This window comes from Emys orbicularis, chromosome 3 (assembly GCF_028017835.1).
Source record: "Emys orbicularis isolate rEmyOrb1 chromosome 3, rEmyOrb1.hap1, whole genome shotgun sequence".
Taxonomy (NCBI): domain Eukaryota; kingdom Metazoa; phylum Chordata; order Testudines; family Emydidae; genus Emys; species Emys orbicularis.
The window spans coordinates 124,378,844-124,402,917 of NC_088685.1; the positions used below are offsets into that span (position 1 = coordinate 124,378,844).

A 24,074-nucleotide genomic window follows, 5' to 3' on the forward strand; every position below is an offset into this window, starting at 1 on the left:
TGTCCTAGATGGAAGCCTCTGCTGGAGGGTTCCATGGGCTAAGGACCACATGGAGAACCTCTTCCACTTTGTCAGCTAGGCTGTACTGGTAGAAGGCCTCCTATTGTTAAGTAGGACCCGTTGGACAGCCTCCGAGCAACGTTCTTTCTCCTCGTTCAGCCATGCAGTAAGGTGCAGGGAGCTGGTCGCCAGATGCACAGTGCGGCCGCAGTCATGTGTGAGGTGGTTGGGAAGGAGAGGAAGCAGCATGGGAGCCTGAACCGACAGAGTGAGAAGGTCTGAGAACGAGTGCTGCCTCGGTCACGCCAGGGCAATCAGGATGGGTCTGGGTCGATCTGCTTTGAGCTTGGCGATGACCTGGGGAAGGACTGGGATAGGAGGCATATAGGAGAGTTGATTGCCAGCTTCAATGGAAAGTGTTGGAGAGGTAGCTCAGGTTGAGCCCCCCCATAGAGCAGAATAGGCGACACTTTCTGTTTTCCCTCATCACAGAGAGGTCGATCAGGGGGATGCCCATGTTGCGAACACCATCCGAAGGACCTCTGTCTTCAGGGACCACTTTTGGCTCGGGGAGAAGATCCTGCTGAGATGACCCCTGAGACCCCTGGTTAGTGGACAGCTATCGGGGTGATGTCCTCTTTGATACAGAACTGCCACAAGTTGATTGTGTCCAGGCAGAGTGATCTGGAGTGAGCTCCCCCTTGTTTGTTCACACAGTACACTGTGGTGGTTTTGTCGGTGAGTATGTGAACCACTGAATGCCTGATAAAGTCCCAGAAGGCATGACGTGTTGTGGATTGTCCAAAGCTCCAGCACGTTGATGTGGAGCGAGGCCTCCTCTTCCGACCACAGACCCTGCACCCTCAATGATTCCAGATATGCTCCCCAACCCAGAAGAGACGGAGCGGAAACCACTGACTTGGTCGGCGAGTGCCGTGCGACGGGGACCCCTTGTCACACATTGTGTGGGGACTCCCACCAGCTCAAGGACTCCAGGACTAATGGAAGAAGGTGTACCAACTTGTCCAGAGAATTCAGGGCAGGAAGGTAAACGATGTTGAGTCACATGTGAAGAAGGTGAAAGTGCAACCTGGTGAGTTGGGTGCAAGCAGACATGTGGACCAACAGGCTCAGACACACGCAGACTGTCACGGATGGTTGTGACTGCAAACTGAGGCACAGTTGTCAAATTGCTTGGAAGCGGTCGATTGTCAGGCATGCCCTTGACTTTGTGGAATCTAACATGGCCCCAGTGAACTCTATTTGCTGAGTAGGGGCAACGGTCGACCGCATGGTGTTTAGGAGGAGTCCCAAATGGTCGAGTAAGTGTAGCTTGGGGGCAGGGCCGGCTTTAGGAAGTGCGGGGCCCAATTTGAACATTTTCGGCGGGGCCCCGGCAGGGATGACTAAAAAAAAAAAACGTAAAAAAACCCTTTCATTTCTTCCATGTATTATTTACTTTCCATAACTATATAAATAATAATAAAATTATATATTACATACATTGCTGGCTGGAGGCAGGGCAGGGGCTGACTGGAGGTAGGGTCTGGCTGGAGGCAGGGCAAGGGGTGCGGGGCTGGCTGCGGGCAGGGCAGGGGGTGCAGCAGGGGCTGGCTGCGGGCAGAGGGTGCAGCAGGGGCTGGCTGCGGGCAGGGGGTGCAGCAGGGGCTGGCTGGAGACAGGGGCTGGCTGCAGGCAGGGCAGGGGCTCCCCTGCTTCTACCGCCCCGGCCCTTTAAATAGCTGCCGGAGCCCTGGGGAAGCAGTGGGGCTCCCGCGGCTATTTAAAAGACCGGGGTGGCAGAGGCAGCTGGAGCCCTGGCCCTTTAAATAGCCGCCGGAGCCCCCCGCTACCCCAGGGCTCCAGAAGTGGGGCTCTGGTGGCAATTTAAAGGGCAGAGTAGGTCCACAGCAGCCTGATATGATGACACCATTGATACTGTTGGTACCGGCATCATTCCCACCAGTATATAGATGCCCAGAGGCCAGAACCGGAGTCCATAGTACGAGGTGTCTGCCCTCCCTACCCTGTAATGAGGGAGCGTCAGAGGCACGTGCGCCGGAGCCAACACTGTGCTGATCTGTGCTTTTCTTAGGGGAGGCAGAAGTGTCACCCTGAAGCTAGAGTGTTCCCGATCGGTCCTATGCGACCTCTTCTTTGGTGCCGACGATGGAGAACAACTCCTGCACCTCTTCAGAGAGGCACCTGCCTGGAACAGGGGACAATAGTACTTTTCAAGGTGGAAGGTGATCTGTGGCCCATGGAAGGCCTCGGTACTGGGTCGGTAGGCCTCATGGCCTGCTCAAGCAGGTGCTGCTCAAGGCAAAGGTCCCACGCCACCTGAGTCCTCTTCTTGAACAATCTACAGCTCAAACAGTGCTCCTTAACGTAGGCTTTTCCAAGACACAGCAAGCACCACATGTGGAGGGGTCACTGTTAGGAATCACCACTCATACGCAGGACAGTTCTTGAATCCCAGTGACGGTATCACTGGGGAGCACTACCACTACTACTATACTACATGCTATAACTTTTAACTAATAATACAAACTAACTATTAACTATGTACAATAAAAACTAGGCTAAGCAACAACCACACAGAGCTCCAACTCCAGCTGACAGAAGGAACTGAGGGGTATCGGGGAAGCACTGCCTCATATAGCCAGGGGAAGGGCTACAGGCACGAGGTGCTAGCACCGCCCCTCTATGGAGTGTGCACACTCCTATTTGGAATACACATCTGCATCTACTTGAGAGTTGGCTGAAGGGAAAATTAAATTCAGAGTCAAGTCTAAATGAATTACCATAGTCTAAGGCTTTGTTTCCATGGGAAATTGACTGGCACAGCTATTGCAGAATAAACTATTCTGGAATACCTCTCCATGAGGACGCTATTCTTAAATAAAAATGACTTTATTTTGGTATAATTACTCAGCCCACAAACTGGAGTAAATATTCCAGAATAAAATCACTAGATTTTGGAATAGAGTGTCTGCATGAGATAGTTACTCAGGAATAGCTAAATTATATCAGAATAGCTATTCTGGAGAATTTATATTCGAATAGATTCACAGATTATAAAGTCAAAAAGGACCATTGTGATCATTTAGTCTGACTTCTTGTCAGCATTTCCCTGAATTAATTCTGGGTTGAACTAGAGCATATCTTTTTGAAAGAAATCTTTATTTAAAATTTTCCAGTGATGGAGAATCCACCACAACCCTTGGAAATTTGTTCCAATGATTAATTACCCTCATTGATAAAAATTTGTGCCTTATTCCTGGTCTGAATTCATCAAGATTCAACTTCCAGCCATTGTATCCTTTGTCTGCTAGACTTAAGAGTCCTCTATTACTAAATTTCTTTTCCCCATTGTGACGTTATTGACATGAACTGTGACCATATAGACCATTGTTGCAACCAAGGTCATATAGTGGCATCAAATCTTGTACAAAGGAGGTCAAGAGGGGTGTCTATGACAAGGTTATGATTTGCTGGTTATGATTATGCGATCTGTATGCATGTATCATTTTGTATTTGAAGTTACGAATATTGACTATGTACTTGTATCTCAATGTGTTTGATTCTAAGCAGCGTTAGTGAAGCATTTGGTCAGCTTCTTGAGAAAGGAATTTTCAGATTAAGTGCCCAATCAAGAAACACTTAATTGACAATGGACCTTGGGAGACTCCAATCCACATATGAGAAGCCTCCCTGGGAACGTTCAAGGTAGCATGTGAGCAATGGCCGCTCTACCTATAAAAAACGGAGTCATGCATGGACATGTGACTTGCCCATGTGACTCCAAACTCCACCTGGCTGCTGTGATTTTCCACAGTAAGAACGAAGGGGTCCTTCCGCATGGCAGAGAATACAAAAGGCTCTGGGAACCCCTCCATTTTGTCTTCATTCCTGCTTCTTACCTATGGAGAAACTTTGCTACAAACTGAAGCTCTGAACAAAGGACTGAATGACCCAGCTAAGTTGTGTATGTACTCCAGAGACTTAATTTGAACCTGCAGTTTATTCCATCACTACTACAAGCCTGAACCAAGAACTTTGCTATTATTCTAGCTCTCATCTATATTTCTTTCTTTTTATGAATAAACCTTTAGATTTTAGATTCTAAAGGATTGGCAACAGCATGATTTGTGGGTAAGATCTGACTTGTATATTGACCTGGGTCTGGGGCTTGGTCCTTTGGGATAGGGAGAATGTTTTTTCTTTTACTGGGGTATTGGTTTTCATAACCATTCATCCCCATAAGGAGTGGCCCTGGTGGTGATACTGGGAAACTGGAGTGTCTGAGGGAATTGCTTGTATGACTTCTGGCTAGCCAATGGGTTAAAACCGAAGTCCTCTCTGTTTGGCGTGCCTTAATAGTAAAGGAACTCCAGCCTGTCACTCTGACTGTCACCCCTCTTTGCATCTCTCCCAGCAAGATTCCTCCTTCTCTATCACATCAAGCAGAAGCTACTTGCCTTTACTTTCAAGGCCCTTCAGACTATCCCCACCCCAACCCTACCTAACAGTTGTCAATCACTATCGAGAAATCGACTCCTGTCTCTGATTGGCCCACAATGTCAGCCTCCATCGCACAGCTGTTAAAATTTCAAACACTTTTGTGCTTTCTCCCATGCTGCTTCTTACTCTGGGGAGGAGCACCCCATAAGCATCTGCAAAATGAACTCATTATCCTTCTTTAAAATTCTCCCTTGATGTGAGCCCTACCAAAACCAAAACCAACAATGGTTAAGCTGTTTGTGTGCTGAGATCACTGCCCATCATGCCGACCAGTAATATCTAATTGTTTTCTTGTTCTCTCCCATCTGTTGTCTCATATTAGACTTGGATTGTAAGCTCTTAGGGGCAGGGACTGTGTTTTTGTTTTTGTACAGCATCTTGCACAAATGGGACCTGGTCCATGGCTAGGGCTCATAGGTGCCACGATGATGATGATGATAGTTGAAAGGATGTGTGTGGTGGGGGCGACTAGTTCCTGTTCAGGCACGGGGGGAGGGGAATATTTGGGCCAATGTTATCATAGGGAGAGAATAATTTTCATGCAGGCAATGGCCTAACAGAATGGCTCCAGGGAGGGTGGCATAGCACACAAACACCTCGTTTCCCCCCATACAAGCACTGCTAAATATGCCATTTGGTGGTACATTGCCTGAATACCAGTAGCTCACCGTTGGCTGAGCCACAGAGATCTACGATCTTCCCATTCAGGCAAGAGGATTCCAGACAGTACTATGTGATCTAAGCTTAATCATCCCAAACAATAATGGGGAATAGTAGAGGAGGTCCAGGCTTAAGGCTGCTCCATATTTTGGGTCTGACTCTATTAGGTACATAACACCTGGTGAGTAGTGCTGAGTGCCCTTGGATCCAATATATCCAGTGTAAGTCGAAGGCACTCAGCACTTTTTAAGATCAGGCCTCCGAAAGGCTACAGTCAATGTAGACTGTTAACAGGAAACCTGCTGCTTGCTGGATTTATTCTGATGGCACACAATATCTATTTTAGGAACTTCTAGTACACCTCTCCCATCAGTTGCTAGGCGTAGTGTAGTAGAAATTATAACAAAAAAAAGGTAACACATTAAGGCCAAAATTTTCAACTGTTGCCAAAAATACTGGGTGTCACGCTTGACAAACCTACTGTCTGATTTTCAGATGTACAGAGCTACCCATAGCTGCAATTGAAGTAAATGGGAGCCATGGATTCTCAGTATCTCTGAAAATCAGCCCCTAATAGGAGTTAGGCACTTACGCACTTTTAACAAATCCCACTAGGTGCCTATCTGCATTTTTAGGCAACTAAATACTTTCAAAAATCTAGCCCTAAGTCAGTAGCACCAATTCAGATACTTCTCGGGGGGGCAGGAGGGAGGCAAATTCCAGCAAACCCTCCAGTCTGCCTGACTCCTCTGTTTTCCCTCATACATACGAAGATAGCCGAGATAACGATTGGGCCCACCGCTTGCGCTCTGGCTCTAAAACTATCCAGGCTCCCCTCCAAATCCTGCATACTGGGGGCCAACAAGGGGGTCCCGCTTGGAGCTATAAACCCTGGACTCGTAAAGAGCTCCATTCAATTGTAAAAGGCTTTCCGAAGCCCCTGGAAAATCCTACCAAATTCGCAGAGGAATTTTTGTTAGTGTGCGAACCCTCTGAGGCAGACCTCCTGCAGCTGTGCAAGCTACTTGCATAGGCGTGTGCAGGGGGTGTGCCGGGTGTGTCTGGGCACACCCTAATGCAGGGCAGGCAGAGCTATGGGGGGGTGGGGCTACGTGCTCCCGCAGGGCAGCGTGTATGGTGCTGCGCTGAGCCAGACGCTGCTAGGAGCCTCCCTCATGGTTGGGGGGGGGAGGGTTGGAAGTGGTGGGGGGCAGTCGGGGGACAGGGAGCAGGGTGGGTTGGGCCGGGGCGCTCTCACCTCGGGGGCAGCTCCCCCCTCCCCAGCGTCCCTGCGTGCAGGGGAGAGTCTCGGCAGAGGCAGGGCAACTCTGTACGCTGCCTCCCTCCCCCCTCCCAGCACTGACCTGGTTCCCAGCCCATTGGCCAGAAACCCCGGCCAATGGGAGCTGTGGGGGGGCGGTGCCAGAACTGCCTGACCGTGCCTCCCCTGCAGGGAGCGGGAGGGAGCTGCAGGCAGAGAGAGCCTCAGGATATTCTTCAGGGGGACAAGGAGTCCAGGGCAGTCTGGGGGGTTAGCGGGGGGTCTGGCGCTGGCAGCAGCAGCAAGTGACCTGGCCCCAGCCCGCTCTGCTCCACCCCACCGGCTCCCAGCGTTGCTCAGGGGCGGGGGTTTGGGGGAAGGGGTGGAGTGGGGGGGGGAAGAGGTGGGGGGACATGCTGGGGCCAGATTGCTCGCTGGTGCCAGGCTCCCCGCTAAGCCCCCAGGCTGCCCTGGACCCTGTGTCCCCCTGAAGCACAAGGCCCCCCAAAGCACGGGGTCCAGGGCGGTTGCCCCAATCCGTTCTATGGTTGGGACAGCTCTGCTTGGGCACCACCAAAAATCATACAAATCTGCCGCCCCTGAGTGGATAGGGGGTGGGATTATGGGGTGGTGGTTAGGGCCGGGGGTCTCTGGAGGGGGCAGTCAGGGAGCACAGGGGGTTGGATGGGGCATGGGAGTACCGGGGTCTGTCAGGGGGTGGGGGGTGGATAGGGGTCAGGGCAGTCAGGGGACAGAGAGCAAGGAGGGTCATGGGGGGGGGGGTCTTTGGAGGCGGTGGTCAGGGGACAAGAAGCTGGGGAGTGTTGGATGAGTCGGGAGTTCTGGGGGGCGCTGTCAGGAGGCAGGGGTGTGGAGAGGGGTTGGGGGAGGCAGGGAGCAGGGGGGGTTGTATGGGTTGGGAGTTCTGGGGGTCCTGTCAGGGGGTGGGGAGCAGTTAGATAGGTGTGGGAGTTCCGGGGGTCTGTCTGGGGGCGGGGGTGTGGATAAGGGTTGGGGCAGTCAGGGGACAAGGAGCAGGGCGGCTTAGGTAGGGGGTGGAGTCCTGGGGGGCAGTTAGGGGCAGGGGTCCCAGGAGGGGGTAGTCAGGGGACAAGGAGCAGGGGGGGTTGGGGGTTCTGAGGGGGGAAGTCAGGGGGCGGGAAGTAGGAGGGAGTGGATGGGGGCAGGGTGGGGGCAGGGCTAGGGCGGGGCTCCCTGGGTGCACACCCTAATGAAATGGGCTGCGCACGCCTATGGCTACTTGTAACCCCCTAGCGAGCATGAAAAATGGCTCACAGCAGCAAATTGGCCCGCCAGCGAGCACCATTCTAATTTGCCAGACACCGGTCCTGACGCTGCCTACCGGAACAAATGTAAAGGCCGAGCTAAACACCTACATGAGGCCATTCCTCGAGTATGGACTCCTAAAACCAACTGGACGGCCATACATTGCTGTAAACAGCGACAGGGAGAAAGCCCGGGCGACTATCGCACCCGGCTGACTGATGTTTTTCTGCAACATTCTGGTATACAGCAACTGGGTGAAAATGGACAGGGAGCCCTGGCTCATGCGTTTGTTAATGGCCTCCTACCTGCTATTGGCAGCATGCTAAAGCGAATAAGCGTTGGGTGGGAGACCGAAACCATGGACAAATTGCAAGCAGTGGCAGAGCACTGCCACCGCACTCTAAAAGGAAAGGAGGAACAGTCCTCCCAAAAGTTAATGGCCCTGCAAATACAGCATTATTCAGGGCAGGGCGGACAGTCCCGGGGACGGGGAGGGTTCCAAGGACGGGGATGTGGTCGCGGGAGGGGTCGTGGAACTGGATTTTCGGGTTTGGAGGATGTTTGTAATTACTGTAAGCAGCCCGGACATTGGAAGAACGAGTGTCAGCGCCAGCCTGTAAACAACCAGCTAGACCCCGTGTCGGCACAGCCAGTCAGTCCCCAGCCTTACTTTGTCCCACAGCAATGACGGGATGCCGGGGAACCTCAGGAAATTTTAGCTCCTTTACTACCTCTCACTCCCACGGGTGAGTGTGTTTTGACTATCAATGATCTTTCTTTCCCTTTCCTTGTTGATACGGGAGCTTCACTCTCTGCAGTTCGTACTACTGACCTGTCTGCGGTTCCCCGCTCTGGAAAAACCGTGTCCGCTGTGGGCATTACGGGAGTCCCAACCCCTTATCCCCTTTCAAAACCTCTACCGCTCCAGGTTGGTCCCCTTTCCGTGGATCATGCCTTCCTTCTCTCTGATTCCACTCCGGTAAACCTTTTGAGTTGGGATCTGTTATGTAAACTTGGCTGTACCATCTACTATTCCCTGGATAGTGTCTACTTACAAATCCCGCAGTCCTCTCTGAGTGATTCTGTGGCCTCCCTGCTGTCTGAAACTTCCCTTTCCACTCCGGTCCCCTGTTGCCCATTGATCCCATCCCTTGAACACCTAATTTCGCAGGTCCCATTCTCTCTGTGGCCAACCCACCCATCTGAAGTGGGCCGCTTAAATACTGACCCCGTCTGCATTACTGTTGACTCCTCCAAACCCCTGCCTCGCCTGTCTCAATACCCTTTAAATCCTGAAGCAGAGGCTGGCATTGCTCCGGTCATGACCGCCCTGCGGGAACAAGGCATTATTGTCCCCTGTCCAGGCCCTGTAACACCCCTATCCTCCCAGGTCGAAAAGCTGATGGTAAATCGTGGCGGGTTGTTCAGGATCTTCGAGCCATTAACCACATTGTCATACTTTCCTGTTGTCCCTAACCCAGCAATGATTCTGGCTTCTATCCCACCAGATGCAACTCATTTTACTGTTGTTGATTTGTGCTCTGCTTTCTTTTCTGTCCCGGTTCCAGGGCCGGCTCTAGGCACCAGCAAAACAAGCTGGTGCTTGGGGCGGCACATTTTTAGGGGCGGCATGGCCGGCGCCAGAATGCCGCCCCTAAAAATGTGCCCCGGCTGCCCTGGCTCACCTCCGCTGCTGCTGCCGCTCGCTCACCCTACTCGCCCTCCCTCCCAGGCTCTAAAGCCTGGGAGGGAGGGGGAGCAGCGGCGCGCGAATCAGCTGTTTCGCGCGCCGCGGCCGCTCGGGGTCTCCCCCTCCCTCCCAGGCTCTCAAACCTGGGAGAGAGGGGGAGATCCCGAGTGGCCGCAGCGCGCAAAACAGCCGTTTCGCGCGCCGCTGCCACTCGGAGTCTCCCCCTCCCTCCCAGGCTCTCAAACCTGGGAGGGAGGGGGAGATCCCGAGCGGCCGCAGCGCGCAAAACAGCCGTTTCGCGCGCCGCTGCCACTCGGAGTCTCCCCCTCCCTCCCAGGCTCTCAAACCTGGGAGGGAGGGGGAGATCCCGAGCGGCCGCAGCGCGCAAAACAGCTGTTTCGCGTGCCGCTGCTCCCCCTCCCTCCCAGGCTTGAGAGCCTGGGAGGGAGGGGGAGAAGTGGCGCCCGCGCCGCGGCCACTCGGAGTCTCCCCCTCCCTCCCTCCTAGGCTTGAGAGCCTGGGGGGAGGAGGCAGGGAAGGGGCGGAGTTGAGGCGGGGCCAGGGGTGGGGTAATTAAAAAACGGGGGGGTGGGGGGGGCGGCCGAAATTGTTTTTGCTTTGGGCGGCAAAAATCCTAGAGCCGGCCCTGCCCGGTTCACCCTGACTCCCAGTATCTTTTTGCCTTTTCTTACAAGGGGCAGCAGTACACAAGGACCACGCTCCCTCAGGGGTATACTGAAAGCCCATCTTACTTTTCCCAAGCATTAGCCCAAGTCCTCGCTGACCTTGTTTTCCCGTCCGGGTCCACACGGGTCCAATATGTAGATGATCTACTCCTCTGTTCCCCTTCTTTATCTGCCTCAGAAACTGATTCTTTAGTGCTCCTTACTGTCCTAGCAAACAAGGGTCACAAGGCTTCTCGCTCTAAGCTACAGCTCTGTCAAGCTTCTGTCACATATCTTGGCTTTCTCCTCTCCCAGGGTTCCCGTACACTTTCTCCCGCCCGCGTCCAAGCTATCCTTAGCTTTCCCCGACCCTGCTCCCCACGCCAGGTCCGAAAGTTTTTGGGCATGGCTGGATTTTGCAGGCAATGAATTCCCCAATATGCCTCCCTTGCAAAACCTCTCCAGGAACTCACTCGGTTCTCTGTGCCTGACCCCATGCCGTGGCCCCCTGAGGCCGACTCTGCCTTTGTTTCCCTCAAACAGGGTTTGGCTTCTGCCCCCGCTTTAGGGCTGCCTAACTATTCTAAGCCTTTTACCCTTTTCTGCCACAAACAATCTGGGTGTGCACTTGGAGTTCTCACTCAGATGCACCAAGACAAGAACCGCCCAGTGGCTTATTTCTCTGTTACTTTGGACCCTGTTGCCCAAGGCTTGCCCCCCGCCTGCGCACTGTGGCTACCGCGGCGCGCCTAGTCGAAATGTCTGAATCCCTTGTCCTCCACTCTCCTCTTACCCTCATGGTCCCTCACTCTGTGGAAACTCTTCTGCTACAACATAACACAGACACCTCTCCTCCGGCCGCCTCACCAGGTACGAACTTTTACTGCTGTCGGCTTTGCATATCACCATGAAGCGTTGTTCTCAGTTAAACCCTGCCACTCTCCTTCCTTTGTCTGCTGACAGTGAACCCCACGACTACCTTGCAACTGTCCCTGCTGTCACCGTCCTGCGCCCAGACCTTTCTGATGTCCCTCTCCCTAATTCTGACCTTGTTTTGTTCACTGATGGTTCCTGTTTTCGAGACAACCAAGGTCATCTCCTTGCAGGATACGCTATGGTGTCACTCTCTGAAACCCTAGAAGCTGCGCCTTTACCTTCTGTGACCTCAGTGCAAGTTGCCGAATTAGTTGCCCTCACCCGTGCCTGCTTTTTGGTGGAGGAACGCTCTGCCACCATTGACACTGACTCCCGCTACACTTTTGGGGTTGTACAAGACTTTGGCACCCTCTGGCAAGCTCGGGGTTTCCATACCTCCGCCGGTACCCCTATCAAAAATGGCCCCTACATCGCTGCTCTCCCGTATGCAGTTTTACTTCCGTCTGCCCTAGCTATTGTTAAGTGCCCTGGCCACTCGACGGCGGATACTGATGTTGCTAAGGGTAACGCATTTGCTGATGCCTCTGCTAAACATGCTGCTGCCATAGAACCTTCCCCAGCTGCGTTTCTAGGTTCCCTTTCTGTTTCTATACCACCACCGTCCCTCACTGACCTCACCCTGCTCCAAGACTCTGCCCCAGAAGCCGAAAAAGACTCCTGGGTTGCCCAAGGTTGCTCTCTACATCCTGATTCCCTTTGGCGTTCGCCTACTGGTGCCTTTGTGTCCCCCTTTTCACTCTATCCGTCTCTGGCCACCCTGCTACATGGTGTTTCGCATGTCGGAAAAGAGGGGATGGTCTTTGCTGTAACTAAGGCAGGATGGTGGGCCCACCATTTCAGCTCTTTTGCAGCCCGCCACTGTGCCGCCTGTACCACTTGCCAAAGCCACAATATTGGTAAACCTGTAAAAGTGGCTCAGGGGCCTGCCCCAAGCACCATTCTTGCATTGGCAACTTGATTTTGTACAAATGCCTAAGTGTCAACGATATGAATTTATTTTGGTTATGGTATGTTTATTTTCTGGTTAGATTGAAACCTTTCCTTGTCACAAGGCTGACTCACTGTCTGTTGCCAAATGTTTGTTAAATCATATTATGCCTGTGTGACGTTATTGACATAATCTGGGACCCTATAGAACATGGTTGCAACCAAAGTCCTGTAGTGGCACCAAATCTTGTATAAAGGGGGTCAAATGAGGTGTCTAAGACAAGGTTATGGTTTGCTGGTTATGAGTATGCTGTCTATATGTGTGTATCAATTTTGTCTTGTCTTCAATCCTGCTTCTTATCTCTGGAGGGACTTTGCTACAAGGAAGCTCTACACAAAGGACTGAATGACCCATCCCAGCTGGGGATGTACTCCAGAGACTTGATTTAAACCTGCAGTTTCTATCACTGCTACAAGCCTAAACCAAGAACTTTGCCATTACTGTATGTAATTGATTCCTTTTAACCAATTCTAGCTCTCATCTATATTTTTTCCTTTTATGAATAAACCTTTAGATTTTAGATTCTAAAGGATTGGCAACAGGGTGGGTAAGATCTCATAGACTCATAGACTCATAGACTTTAAGGTCAGAAGGGACCAATATGGTCATCTAGTCTGACCTCCCGCATGATGCAGGCCACAAAAGCTGACCCACCCACAACAGAATATTCCAGCCTGCGAGCCCTGCCCTATGCTGCGGAGGAAGGCGAAAAACCTCCAGGGCCTCTGCCAATCTACCCTGGAGGAAAATTCCTTCCCGACCCCAAATATGGCGATCAGCAGTACCCCGAGCATACAGGCAAGATTCTACAGCCGGATCCTCATTTTACCCGCGATGGCACGTTAATGCCTAATTGACTAAAATCACGTTATCCCTTCAAACCATTCCCTCCATAAACTTATCAAGCCTAATCTTGAAGTCAGAAAGGTCTGATTTGTATATTGACCTGGGTCTGGGGCTTGGTTCTTTGGGATCGAGAGAACCTTTTTTCTTTTACTGGGGTATTGGTTTTCATAACCATTTGTCCCCATAACGAGTGGCACTGGTGGTGATACTGGGAAACTGGAGTGTCTAAGGGAATTGCTTGTGTGACTTGTGGTTAGCCAGTAGGGTGAGACCAAAGTCCTCTTTGTCTGGCTGGTTTGGTTTGCCTTAGCGGTGGAAAAACCCCAGCCTTGGGCTGTAACTGCCCTGTTTAAGCAATTTGTCCTGAATTGGCACTCTCAGTTGGGTCCCACCAGAACCAGCACCGTCACAGCCTGCCAAGGGAATTCCTGCCACTCTGTCCAGTGACCGGGGTACACATTTTACCGGACAACTTGTTCAGCACCTGGATCATGTATTACATATCACACACCTGTTGCACTGTCCCTACCACCCACAAAGCGCAGGTGTAGTTGAAAGACGAAATGGTGTACTTAAGAATAAGCTTGCTAAAATTTGTGACTCTACAGGGTTAAGCTGGCCAGCAGCCTTACCGTTGGCCCTTATGGAAATGCGGTCCACTCCAACCCAAAGGCATAAATTGAGTCCTTTTGAAATTGTTATGGGATGCCCTATGCGAGCTATGGCTACCATTACTCCAGTCCCAGACTTGAACTTGACTCACAGTACGCTCTTTCAATATTGCAAGGGACTAATGCAAGCTGTAAGTCACTTCCATTCACAGGTTCGAGCCGCCTGGCTGACGGAACCCACCTCTGACGCTTGCCACAACTTTGAGTCAGATGATTGGGTCTACGTACGACACCACCATTGAAATCACGCCTTGGAGCCCCGGTGGAAGGGTCCTCATCAGGTACTGCTTACTACCCAGACAGCTGTTAAACTATCTGGCATCGCAGCGTGGATACATGCTTCGCAGTGTAAAAAGGCACCACCCTCAGTGAACCAATCATCACCTCAGGACCACGCAGAGTCAATTTTGACTCCAGAAGAAGACGTAGAGGAACAGCCTGCAATACCTTACAATCTACACTCTCGTAAGGGTTGCCAGAAGCAGACGACGACCTAAAGCAAGGCCCAAGAAGAAGCAGTAGCGAGTCTGGCGCCTGCAGCCTGGTGGACGTAAAACCGTGACTGCGGTTCCCTCAGTTGAGGTTGTCAGAACCAGAAGGGCCTTGCCTCCAACATGCGCTTCTGGTGGCGCCTGTTCCTCGGCTGCTGGTGTCTTAAGGTCTGGGGAGTCCACAATGACAATTCTTTTATCCAGCAGCAAGTGTGGATAGCTCAGACCCTTAATATTTCTAAATGCTGGGTCTGCAGCCACATCCCAGCCCACTCTCAAGCTGGTGTTCCTGTCCTGGCAAGCCCATTCAATTCCCCAGACCTCACTGGAGGGACCTCGTCCGTTTAACAAAACATGGAACAGCAATGACACTTGGGAAGCGGTGGGAATAAATGTATCTAAATGGATAAGTGTGGCGGAGGTAAAGGTCATTGGTGTTGGGTGTGTAATGGGACAGGGCTGGATCTGGGAAGGAGCAGTTGCCTTCAGCATATTGTGGCCAATGGTGTATGGGATTATTCGAACAAAACTAAAAAATGGTGGGCCGGTTATGGGGATATGATTTTTTTCTCAACCTGGGATCAAACAGAGAAATCAATCTCATGTTCCCCCTACAGTAACCTTAGTGAGAACAATACAGTCTTTCAGTGCCATGCAAATAACACCACTCCTTGTAAGGAGAATTACCATGTGCTCTTTGGGGGATATTATTCCTCCTTTGCAGACACCTACATGGCAAATGGGTGCAACCGACCCTTTCCGGCCTTGATAGGGCATCATTGGGTTTGTGGGACCAAAGCTTATACCGCGTTACCAGCTAACTGGTCAGGTATCTGTTATCCCGCCTGGCTCTTCCCACAATTCCCACGAGAACGCCTCTGTAATTTCAGGCGGAAAAGAAGGGACTTATCAGATGCCCAATGGTATGTAAATAACATAAGCCCCTTAACCTGGGAAGAGGCTATTGGCAGTTCCTTTATCCCATTTGGGGGAGTAATACACCATGCAAAAAGGCTCCTGAGGTTACAAGCAGTAGTTGAAATAATGGCAAATGAAACCGGAGAACGTTTAAGAGCCCTGGCCAAAGAAACAGGGGCGATCCGACAGATGGCCCTCCAAAACCATCAGGCATTGGACATAGTGCTGGCGGCCAAAGGAGGGACCTCTGCTCTCATTGGAAAAGAATGTTGTGTGTATATACCTGACAACACCAATGAGGTAATAAATCGCGCTAGCCACTTAGAACAGATCACATATCTTCCCCATGAAGAGCCGAGTTCTTTATGGAAGTGGCTAAGTAACCTGTTCAATTTCTCTGGCATAGGAGGCTGGTTGTTTCAGGAACCCTTGACTATCCTGTTTGGAATCCTAATGATTTTTGTATGTTTTCAGTTAATCTCCTGTTGTATCCAAAATTGTGTAAAACATGCCACGCAGGTAGCTGTCCCAAAACAGAGTGCTAATATGATGATTCTAAATATCGCTGATGAACAAAGAGACAAAGAACAGTTGATATGTGGAACCCAGTAATTGTTGGTCATTGCGTAGCTTGACCAAAAGGAGGGATTGTGAAAGTAGAATGAATTATATTGTAGAAGTAGAATGAATTAAAGAAATGCTGTATGTTTCTTTAAGCAGGAATGAGGAATGTTGAGATAAAGTTGTCAGGAAGAGGAACATTAAGATATTGAACAATGGGTCCACTTAAGCTGATGGTGGGACATTAACAGGAGATTGGTGAGAGTTAATAAGGACATGAGATATGTGTCTAGCCCCAGGTAAACTTATCAGTTCTGCTCCCTTTGTAATCTTGTTCATTTTGCGCCCTTTTATCTGTATAAATAAGGTGGTTTGAGCCTTGTATGGCGCTCACATTTTCTGGGTGTATTAGCAGAGCACTTTTGCTAATAAACAGAGTGGTCTGACAAATTGTGAGTCCTGAGTCTGACTTTGACATGCTCGTGTCCCTTCATCCCCCCATCCAGAAAGGACCTCAGATATCCCTCAGTGAGAGAGTCTCCCATCTCTCTTACCCACATAGCACCTGAGCCAATGCCACCAGGAATCAAGTTCTTGGTAGACTCCCTTGTGCTCCACCAACATAAAGGAATAGCCTCCTCATGCACTAGGTTGCAACACCATTTGCCCCGGCCACCCCTCTATCTGGATGGATGGGGGAGAGGGGCAGATTTTAGTGGTGTTGCGACCTCATGCGACAGGTTGTAACACCATTCACTAAAATATGTCCAGCCACTCCTCCATTTGTATGGAGGGGTGGCTGGGTCAAATTTCAGTGGTGTTGTGACCCCACAGCTGAAGTGATGCTTCAGACCACTCTGGCAGCAGCTATACTGCTTTAATATGGGACCACTGCTTGAAAGTGGTTGAGCCATATCTTGCCCTGCCCCCTCCCCACACAGCTCCACAACCTATGGAACTTTGAGCAAGTACAAAAACGTGGAGAAGGGGTGAGGGGGTGTTCACTCCCCACCCCCAAATGGTGCCACTGGCCTAAGTGTATTAGGCTGGGCACCTAGACATTGAGATACCCAAAATAATGGCCATTATTTGCCTAAATTCAGCCTTAAAGGACAATGAGAAAGTACTATCTTCTCCGGTGACTGAAGCAATGACAGCCTTCACCTTTGTCCTTAGGGGAGAACTGGAAGCCAGCATGTAAGTTGATTGCTGCTTGCAGGACCATGGTAATAGCAGTCAAACACTGTTTCGTCTGGTAACTACTACAAAGCCCCAAGTATATGGCTATTCAAGCAGTACCAGTAATTTAGCAGGGCACAGAAGAAGCAGAAATTTGGTACCATAATTGTTTTTTCCTTTGGGGATTAAAAAGCATGTGTTAATGTAGCTCAGGGATCGGCAACCTTTGGCACATGGCTCGCCAGGGTAAGTACCCTGGCGGGCCGGGCCGGTTTGTTTACCTGCCGTGTCCGCAGGTTCGGCCAATCGCGGCTCCCACTGCTCACAGCTCGCCGCTCCAGGCCAATGGGGGCTGCAGGAAGCAGCGCGGGTCGAGGGATGTGCTGGCCACGGCTTCTCGCAGCCCCCACTGGCCTGCAGCGGCAAACCGCGGCCAGTGGAGCCGCGATCGGCCGAACCTGTGGACACGGCAGGTAAACAAACTGGCCCAGCCTGCCAGGATAAGCACCCTGGCGAGCCACGTGCCAAAAGGTTGCCGATCCCTGATGTAGCTACTGCCAGCTTCTGATTCAAAAGTGACAGGTGAGTTTCTCAGAGTGGACACTTTTCCCCCCAATAAGTTAGTCAGAATAAATTCATTCAGAAAAAAGACTGAACAAGACTCGTTAACATTCACTCTGAGCAAAAGAATAGCTTTGATAACATCCAAACTCATTTGATTATTTTCTTCACTCCAAACACTCTTCATCACACTGAACTTTGGTTTCACAAGACTGTGTGTTCCCGGTAAACACACAGCACGTTTAACTCATGAGAGCAAAATATTCTGAATGGACATTTAGTAGTTGTAAGAATCCCAAACATTCTGATGAATGAAGTGAAAAACTGGAACATTTCAGGTACCTGAAAAGAAGTTCCTGGGACACTGGGACATCATATAAGGAAACAGGATTAACTCAATTTAACTGGACATATGTTTTCTTTAGCAACTGAGATGTGTATATGGCTGAAACTCCACTCCCTTTAGTGTGCTATAGTTTACACAAGCATTATTGGGTTGAAAGGCAGTGTGGTCTTGTAGTCTGAGTTCTTCCCTACATTGATTCCTAATTTCCTCCAAATTGCTTCACTTCCATCCTATTCCGCATCCCATCTGCTCAAATAACCAATGAATTAGTTAATACTTACATTAAAGTGTCCTCACAGGGTTGAGGGTTAAAACCTCAATGAGTTTAATGATGGTGGGGCAGGGGAGTGCAGCCCTCCAAGAGCCGCTGTTTCAGGCTGTCTGCAGACTTAGGAAGACAATACTGCACTTGTTACATTCAGTAAAAATCTGATTCAGTCCAGAACCACTTGACTTACTAACCGGTGAGCTGAGTATAAGCTGATGGGTAAGCAAGACTTCACAGAAAGCATTTCAAAGATATTCATATTGAACTGACACAATTCCAAAGGCCCATCAGGGAGGTCATTTCTTTATCGACTGATAGCAGGGCTCTGCATGTTTCTGACAGAACTCAATGGCTGTATGAATCAAAGAGTCTGAAACCCATGGGGAAGCCAATTCAGCAGTTCTAGTGACTAGAGCAATTCAATACAAACAGGGTTGCTTTTACTTACAATTATAATTAGGACCAATTCTACAAATGTTGCTCTAGCTGAGCCAAAGCTAATTATAGGAATGCAATGAGTTGTGGGGTTCCCTACCTTCTGGGCTATGGCTTCCTGCGAACTGACGAGAGTGCTGCATTCCCCATCATGGTATTCTTCTTTACATTCACGGCAGAACACGAACTGGAAAAAAACAACCCACAAGTTATAAAAACAAGTTAGGGATAAAACCAGCAGATTTCAGTCACAGAAGTAATAAAATAAAAATAAATTTGATTAATCAAATGAGCTTTTGCTGTGTGGTACATACAAAAATCACTGGATACTGATGGGTTGTTTTTCTTTCACAGTGCAAATCTGTTTATATAAAAAGGGGACAAACTGAATTGAGTTTTTTTATAGTGTTTACTATTGGAAGTAGTCTATATGCAAAGTACTGAGTCAAACACATTCCCTTTTACTAAATACTATTTTAGTATTTAGTAAAAGATAACTTTCTACAGGTCACTTGAACCACTGCACAAAACATAATATTATATACTTTCACAGATTTCTATAGAATGGTTTAAAAACAAAAAACAAAACAAAAAAACCCACAACACTATAGAAAAACAATGATTCTCTATTCAGTTTTGTTGGCTGTTAGGGGAATTGCTATAGAATTTTATTAAATTTTTTTGAATTGCATTTGTTTCATCCCTGTTAAATTCTATAGGTCTTTTCATAAGAGTTCAGCCACACAGAATGGCCTTTACAGACTAGTAACACATTCATCTGTAGCGTTGCTTGAGCTGTAACTGCTATCTAAAATGGTTCATATGCAACAAGCTTGTTCCATTTTTATACTCCAAAATGAAGATATCTGTCTTGACATGTGTCAAAATCTTTGACCCATCAATTCCACATTAATTTCTGTGTCCTTGTGGATAAGAGGAAAAGTCAATAATGTAAAATGGGTCTCTCATGCTGTGCCAAAGCCATGCTGTCTTGACCCACCTTCAGACTCTGAAGGACCTCTCACCAGTTAGCTATTCTGACTGGCGTTATAAGCAAGACTGATAAAGCAGCCTTGATTTTTAGATACAGAGCTGCATTCAGATGTAATGAATAAGGATATCAGGGGAACCTGACACTGGGACATTTATCTGCCACAAATTCCATCTCCGCAATTCCATTTTGAACTCTTTTGAGCTTCTGTTGTCAATTTTATAAGTACTATAGAAAATCACATTTTATTATCATGCTGAAGAAACTACATTTTTTAGCAATGAAGCATTGTGAAAGAAAACAAGGCCAACAGGACTGATTCTATTCTTCAGAAGTAACATGGGAGTCATCATGGAGCTCTGGGGAAAAGGAATGGATTGAAATGAAATGCATGTTTTTGTTTTGTCCAGATCAAACAAAGTTATGGCCCTTTCTTGTCTGTCAGTTTTCTTTGGCTATCATGTCTATTATCTGTAATTTCTTATTTTTCCTTTATTCACCACTTATATTAATTCAGTTGTGCTTATTAGTAATCTGTTTAATGATGGAAGTATCTTTGCCAGGCACACTGTATGAGAGACTGCAGTATTGTTATTAATAAATGTTTTGATTATGGTAGTACCCAAAGGCCCCAATCAGGACTGGGCCTCAATGTGCTGGGCATAAGAACATAAGAACAGCCATACTGGGTAGGATCAAAGGTCCATCTAGCCCAGTATCCGGTCTTCCAACAGTGGCCAATACCAGGTGCCCCAGAGGGAATGAACAGAACAGATAATCCTCAATTGATCCATTCCCTGTCCCCCATTCCCAGCTTCTGGCAAATAGAGGCTAGGGACACCATCCCTGCCCATCCTGGCATACACAAATAGGCACTCTGGGGATGCTTAATTGTATTTCCCACTCTCTTTCTCCTTTTTACTTAACCTATTTCTGGCCTCTATATTTCTTTGTCCCTACACATATCTCTGTGAAAGGGTTTTGTGATTTATATTGCCAGACCCACTGCTTTGCCACCAAAGGGCTGCAATTCCCTAGTCTCTCTCATCTCACTCTAATTCAATTTTGTGGAAGTTTCACAAATCTTAAAAAGACGGAAATTTTGCAAAAAATCCCCTCCCTCTCTCGCAACAATATTTGGCTTACCTCATATTGCAGTTTACATAATATTGATATCTGTTAGAACAATGCTATTTGCAAAACTATGTTGTATTACAATTCTGTGTGGCCCCTTCCATGGTAATTTTATATGGCTGCAAGTAACTCCACAAATGATCTCATACCATTGCTTTCTATAGTAATGAGTCTGATCTTTTGGTGAGACTGGAAATTCTTTTCACAACTTATTAGATAATGGATGAGATGTAAAATCAGTTATATCATGGAAGAACACCCTATTGGTTGGTTTATCAGAATAAATATGCCTTCCCTGATACAAATGCATTAAGTACTCCCCTGTCACAGCATAGCATGAGCAATAAAAAAAATGCACATCAGTTTAAACAAAAGAGTGGTTAATAAAATAGTTTCATTCATTTTAACTTTCAGATATGAAAAAAAGATTTGGAAATGAAATATGGCAAAAAAATACCTCCAGTTAACCTGAATTGTATGGCTTCATTAATAATAATAATAGGAGTTATTTTGCCTCAGGAAAGAAAAAAGAATGTAAGTTGTTTAATTAGGATTTAGCACTTTTGCATAAATTTTGTACTAAGAAGTGTTTAAAAATTATCATGTGACATAATTGCTAATTGAAATCACACTTTCTCCCCTTTATTTCATTAAATAAAAAGAGCCTGACAATTTAATTTGATAATAAGTACCGGTCAAGAAATTACTATTTCTTAGTATATTATTTATGTCTTAGAATTTGCTGTTGGCACCCACATGAAAGATACTAGTCTTGGAAAAAACAAAAACAAAAAAGAAAAATCCTAAAAGTCTCAAATCTATCCTTTAAGTTTCTTGCACAACATGAGGACTAAGGGGGACATTTTCAGAAGCAAGTGAGGGCTTTAGGCACACAAATCTAACTGAAAACCAATAAGACTTGTGTGTGCCTAAATCTATTAGGTGCTTCTGAAAATCGCCTCTTCAATCATAAAGAACTAGGAAGCTGCAGCTGAAAGAAATATACAGGAAGCTTCTCAAAATAATCAAAGATGGGTCTCAGCAAAAATCCTGGATCCAAACAACCTCAAACTTAAGAGGTGTTAAAAATCTGAACCTCAATCCAGACACAATTTTATACAGGGTTCTTATCTTAATAATTGTTCAAAACAAAAGTGCACATCTAAACACCTGCAAAAATAACAGGAGTACTTGTGGCACCTTAGAGACTAACAAATTTATTAGAGCATAAGCTTTCGTGGGCTACAACCCACTTCTTCGGATGCATGGGTTGTAGCCCACGAAAGCTTATGCTCTAATAAATTTGTTAGTCTCTAAGGTGCCACAAGTACTCCTGTTATTTTTGCGGATACAGACTAACACGGCTGCTACTCTGAAATCTAAACACCTGCACACTCTGTCATGTTCAAAGCCTGGGTCTGAAATTTGCAGCTTGATCCCATCTCTAAAAGTAATGTTGGGGGGGGGGAGAGGGGGGGAGATGCTGGGGGCAAATTTTGCTCTTAGTTATACTGGTGCAACTGGGTCCTGACAGGGTTGCCTAGGAGTAAGTGAGAACAGAATTTAGCCCAGTGTGTGAAAAAAACTTTCAACCTCTTCAGGCAAATCTAATTAGAAAAGCTTAGCTCTTAAATACTAAGGTGATGGATACTTTAGAAATACAGTTTTGCCACTTCTCCATAATATTTTGAAGATCTACCATTTCCTGGACCAGGCACACAAAATTCTCATCTCCCTTCTTGACTACCTCCCCCTCCCTGGTCTCCATAACGCTGACATTATCCCCCTCTTGTATTTACAAAATAGAATTATTAAATTAATCTTTTTGCATGTTACTCTGACCACAGCACTCCCATTTTTGAATCCCTGTACTGGCTTCACATTCTCCAATGCTTCAAGACTTAGATTTCTATCATCATCTTCAAGTCCCCTTCCATTTTGGGCTTCTTACACTTACATCTTTGTGCCTTCTTGTTCCAGGCTTCCTCTTACACATGAAACATCTTCCCTGAATGAATTGGTAAGACCCATCATGCCCTTCAAATTTCTCCTTGAGATTTGCCTCTATCGGGATGCCAGTAAGACATTAGACAATTAAAGATGTATTGGGGAAGTGGGAGGGGAGAATAGATGGGGTTAACTGGTTCTTTTATTAAAAATTATAAATGGTTAAAGGAAATGTGTATAAAAATCACATTTATTTGATTGCATCTCTCTTCCCTCACCCTCATCCAAGCGATTGTGTCTTTGGAAAATACTATAAAATAATAATATACGACTACTACTACAAATAATGTGTTTCCTTCAAAATAATTTTACTGTCAAAGATTTCTGCATGCACTGCCTGCTCTCTACTGTATGCTTGTATAATCACAGACACACAGCTTATGGATATTCAAGGATATCAATGTAAACTGTTATATGAAGAGATAAAATCACCTCCCTACTCACTATTCCCCTGTTTGTATCCAGTTCTGGTGTCCACAATTCAAGAAGGATGTTGATAAATTGGAGAAGATTTAGAGATGAACCAAAAGAATGATTCAAGTGACAGAAAACGTGTCTTATAGTGGTAGAGTAAAAGACTGCTATCAGTTTAGTTTATCAAAGAGTAGATTAAGGAGTAACTTAATCATAGTCTATAAGTACCTACATGTGAAACAGAAATTTAATGATAAACAGCTCTTCAGTCTAACAAAGGCGCCACAAAATCCACCTTGTTAAAACTAGTTGCAGCAAGACAAATTCAGACTAGAAACAAGATGCACATTTTTAATAGTGAAGGTAATTAACCATTGGAACAACGTATCAAGGGTTGTTGTAGAGTCTCCATCACTGGAAACTAGGTGAAAGACAGGTGTTTTTTCAAAAAGATATGCTCTAGTTCAAACCGGAAATAATTCAGGGAAGTCCTATGGCCCATGTTACACAGGAGGACACAATAGATGATCACAATGATCCCTTCTGGCCTTATAGTCTATTTGAATACATCCAAAGATCACATTAGCCTGTTTTGCTAGAGCACCACACGGGGAGCTCATGTGCAGTTGCTCATCCACTATGACCTTTAAATCTTTTTCAGATACACCGTTTTCCAGAATACAGTCCCCCATGCTGTAGACATGGCCTGCATTCTTTGTTCCTAGAAGGAAAACTTTGCATTTGGTTGAATTGTTTGAATGGACATGATTGTTTATGACTCACCCTGACCTCATCACTATGTACCCCTTTCCCAATCTTTGTGTAAACCGTACATTTTATCAGCAGTGATTTTATATTTACTTCTATATCACTGATGAAATATTGTATAGTGTCAGTCCTAGTACTGCGCCCTGTGGAATCCCACTAGAAACAGTTCTTTTTATGATGTTTCTCCATTGACAACTACTTTAAGATCTGTCACTAAGCCAGTTCTTAATCCATTTAACGTGTATTTTATTGATATTGTCTAGTGTTAGTTTTTTAATCAGAAGGTCATGCAGTACTAAATCAAACTCCTTACAAAAGTCTAAAGTATATTATATCTATGCAGTTATCTTTATCAACCAAAGTTGTAAATATATGAAAGAATGAAATCAGGTTTGTTTGACATGACCGATTTTCCATAAAACTACATTGACTGGCATGTTCACTGAAGGTATGCAAGTGTAAAACAGCAGAAT

The 24,074-nt window shown here is 47.2% G+C and overlaps 1 protein-coding gene across 1 annotated transcript in view; it reads right to left on the bottom strand.

Annotated features, from left to right (window-relative positions):
• The window catches only part of PRKN (parkin RBR E3 ubiquitin protein ligase), a 1,248,251-nt gene that overhangs the window by 22,316 nt on the left and 1,201,861 nt on the right, over positions 1-24,074 (bottom strand). The window contains exon 10 of the mRNA XM_065400948.1: positions 18,418-18,474. Coding sequence (XP_065257020.1) covers positions 18,418-18,474 — 57 coding nt within the window. The remainder of the gene's footprint in view (positions 1-18,417; positions 18,475-24,074) is intronic.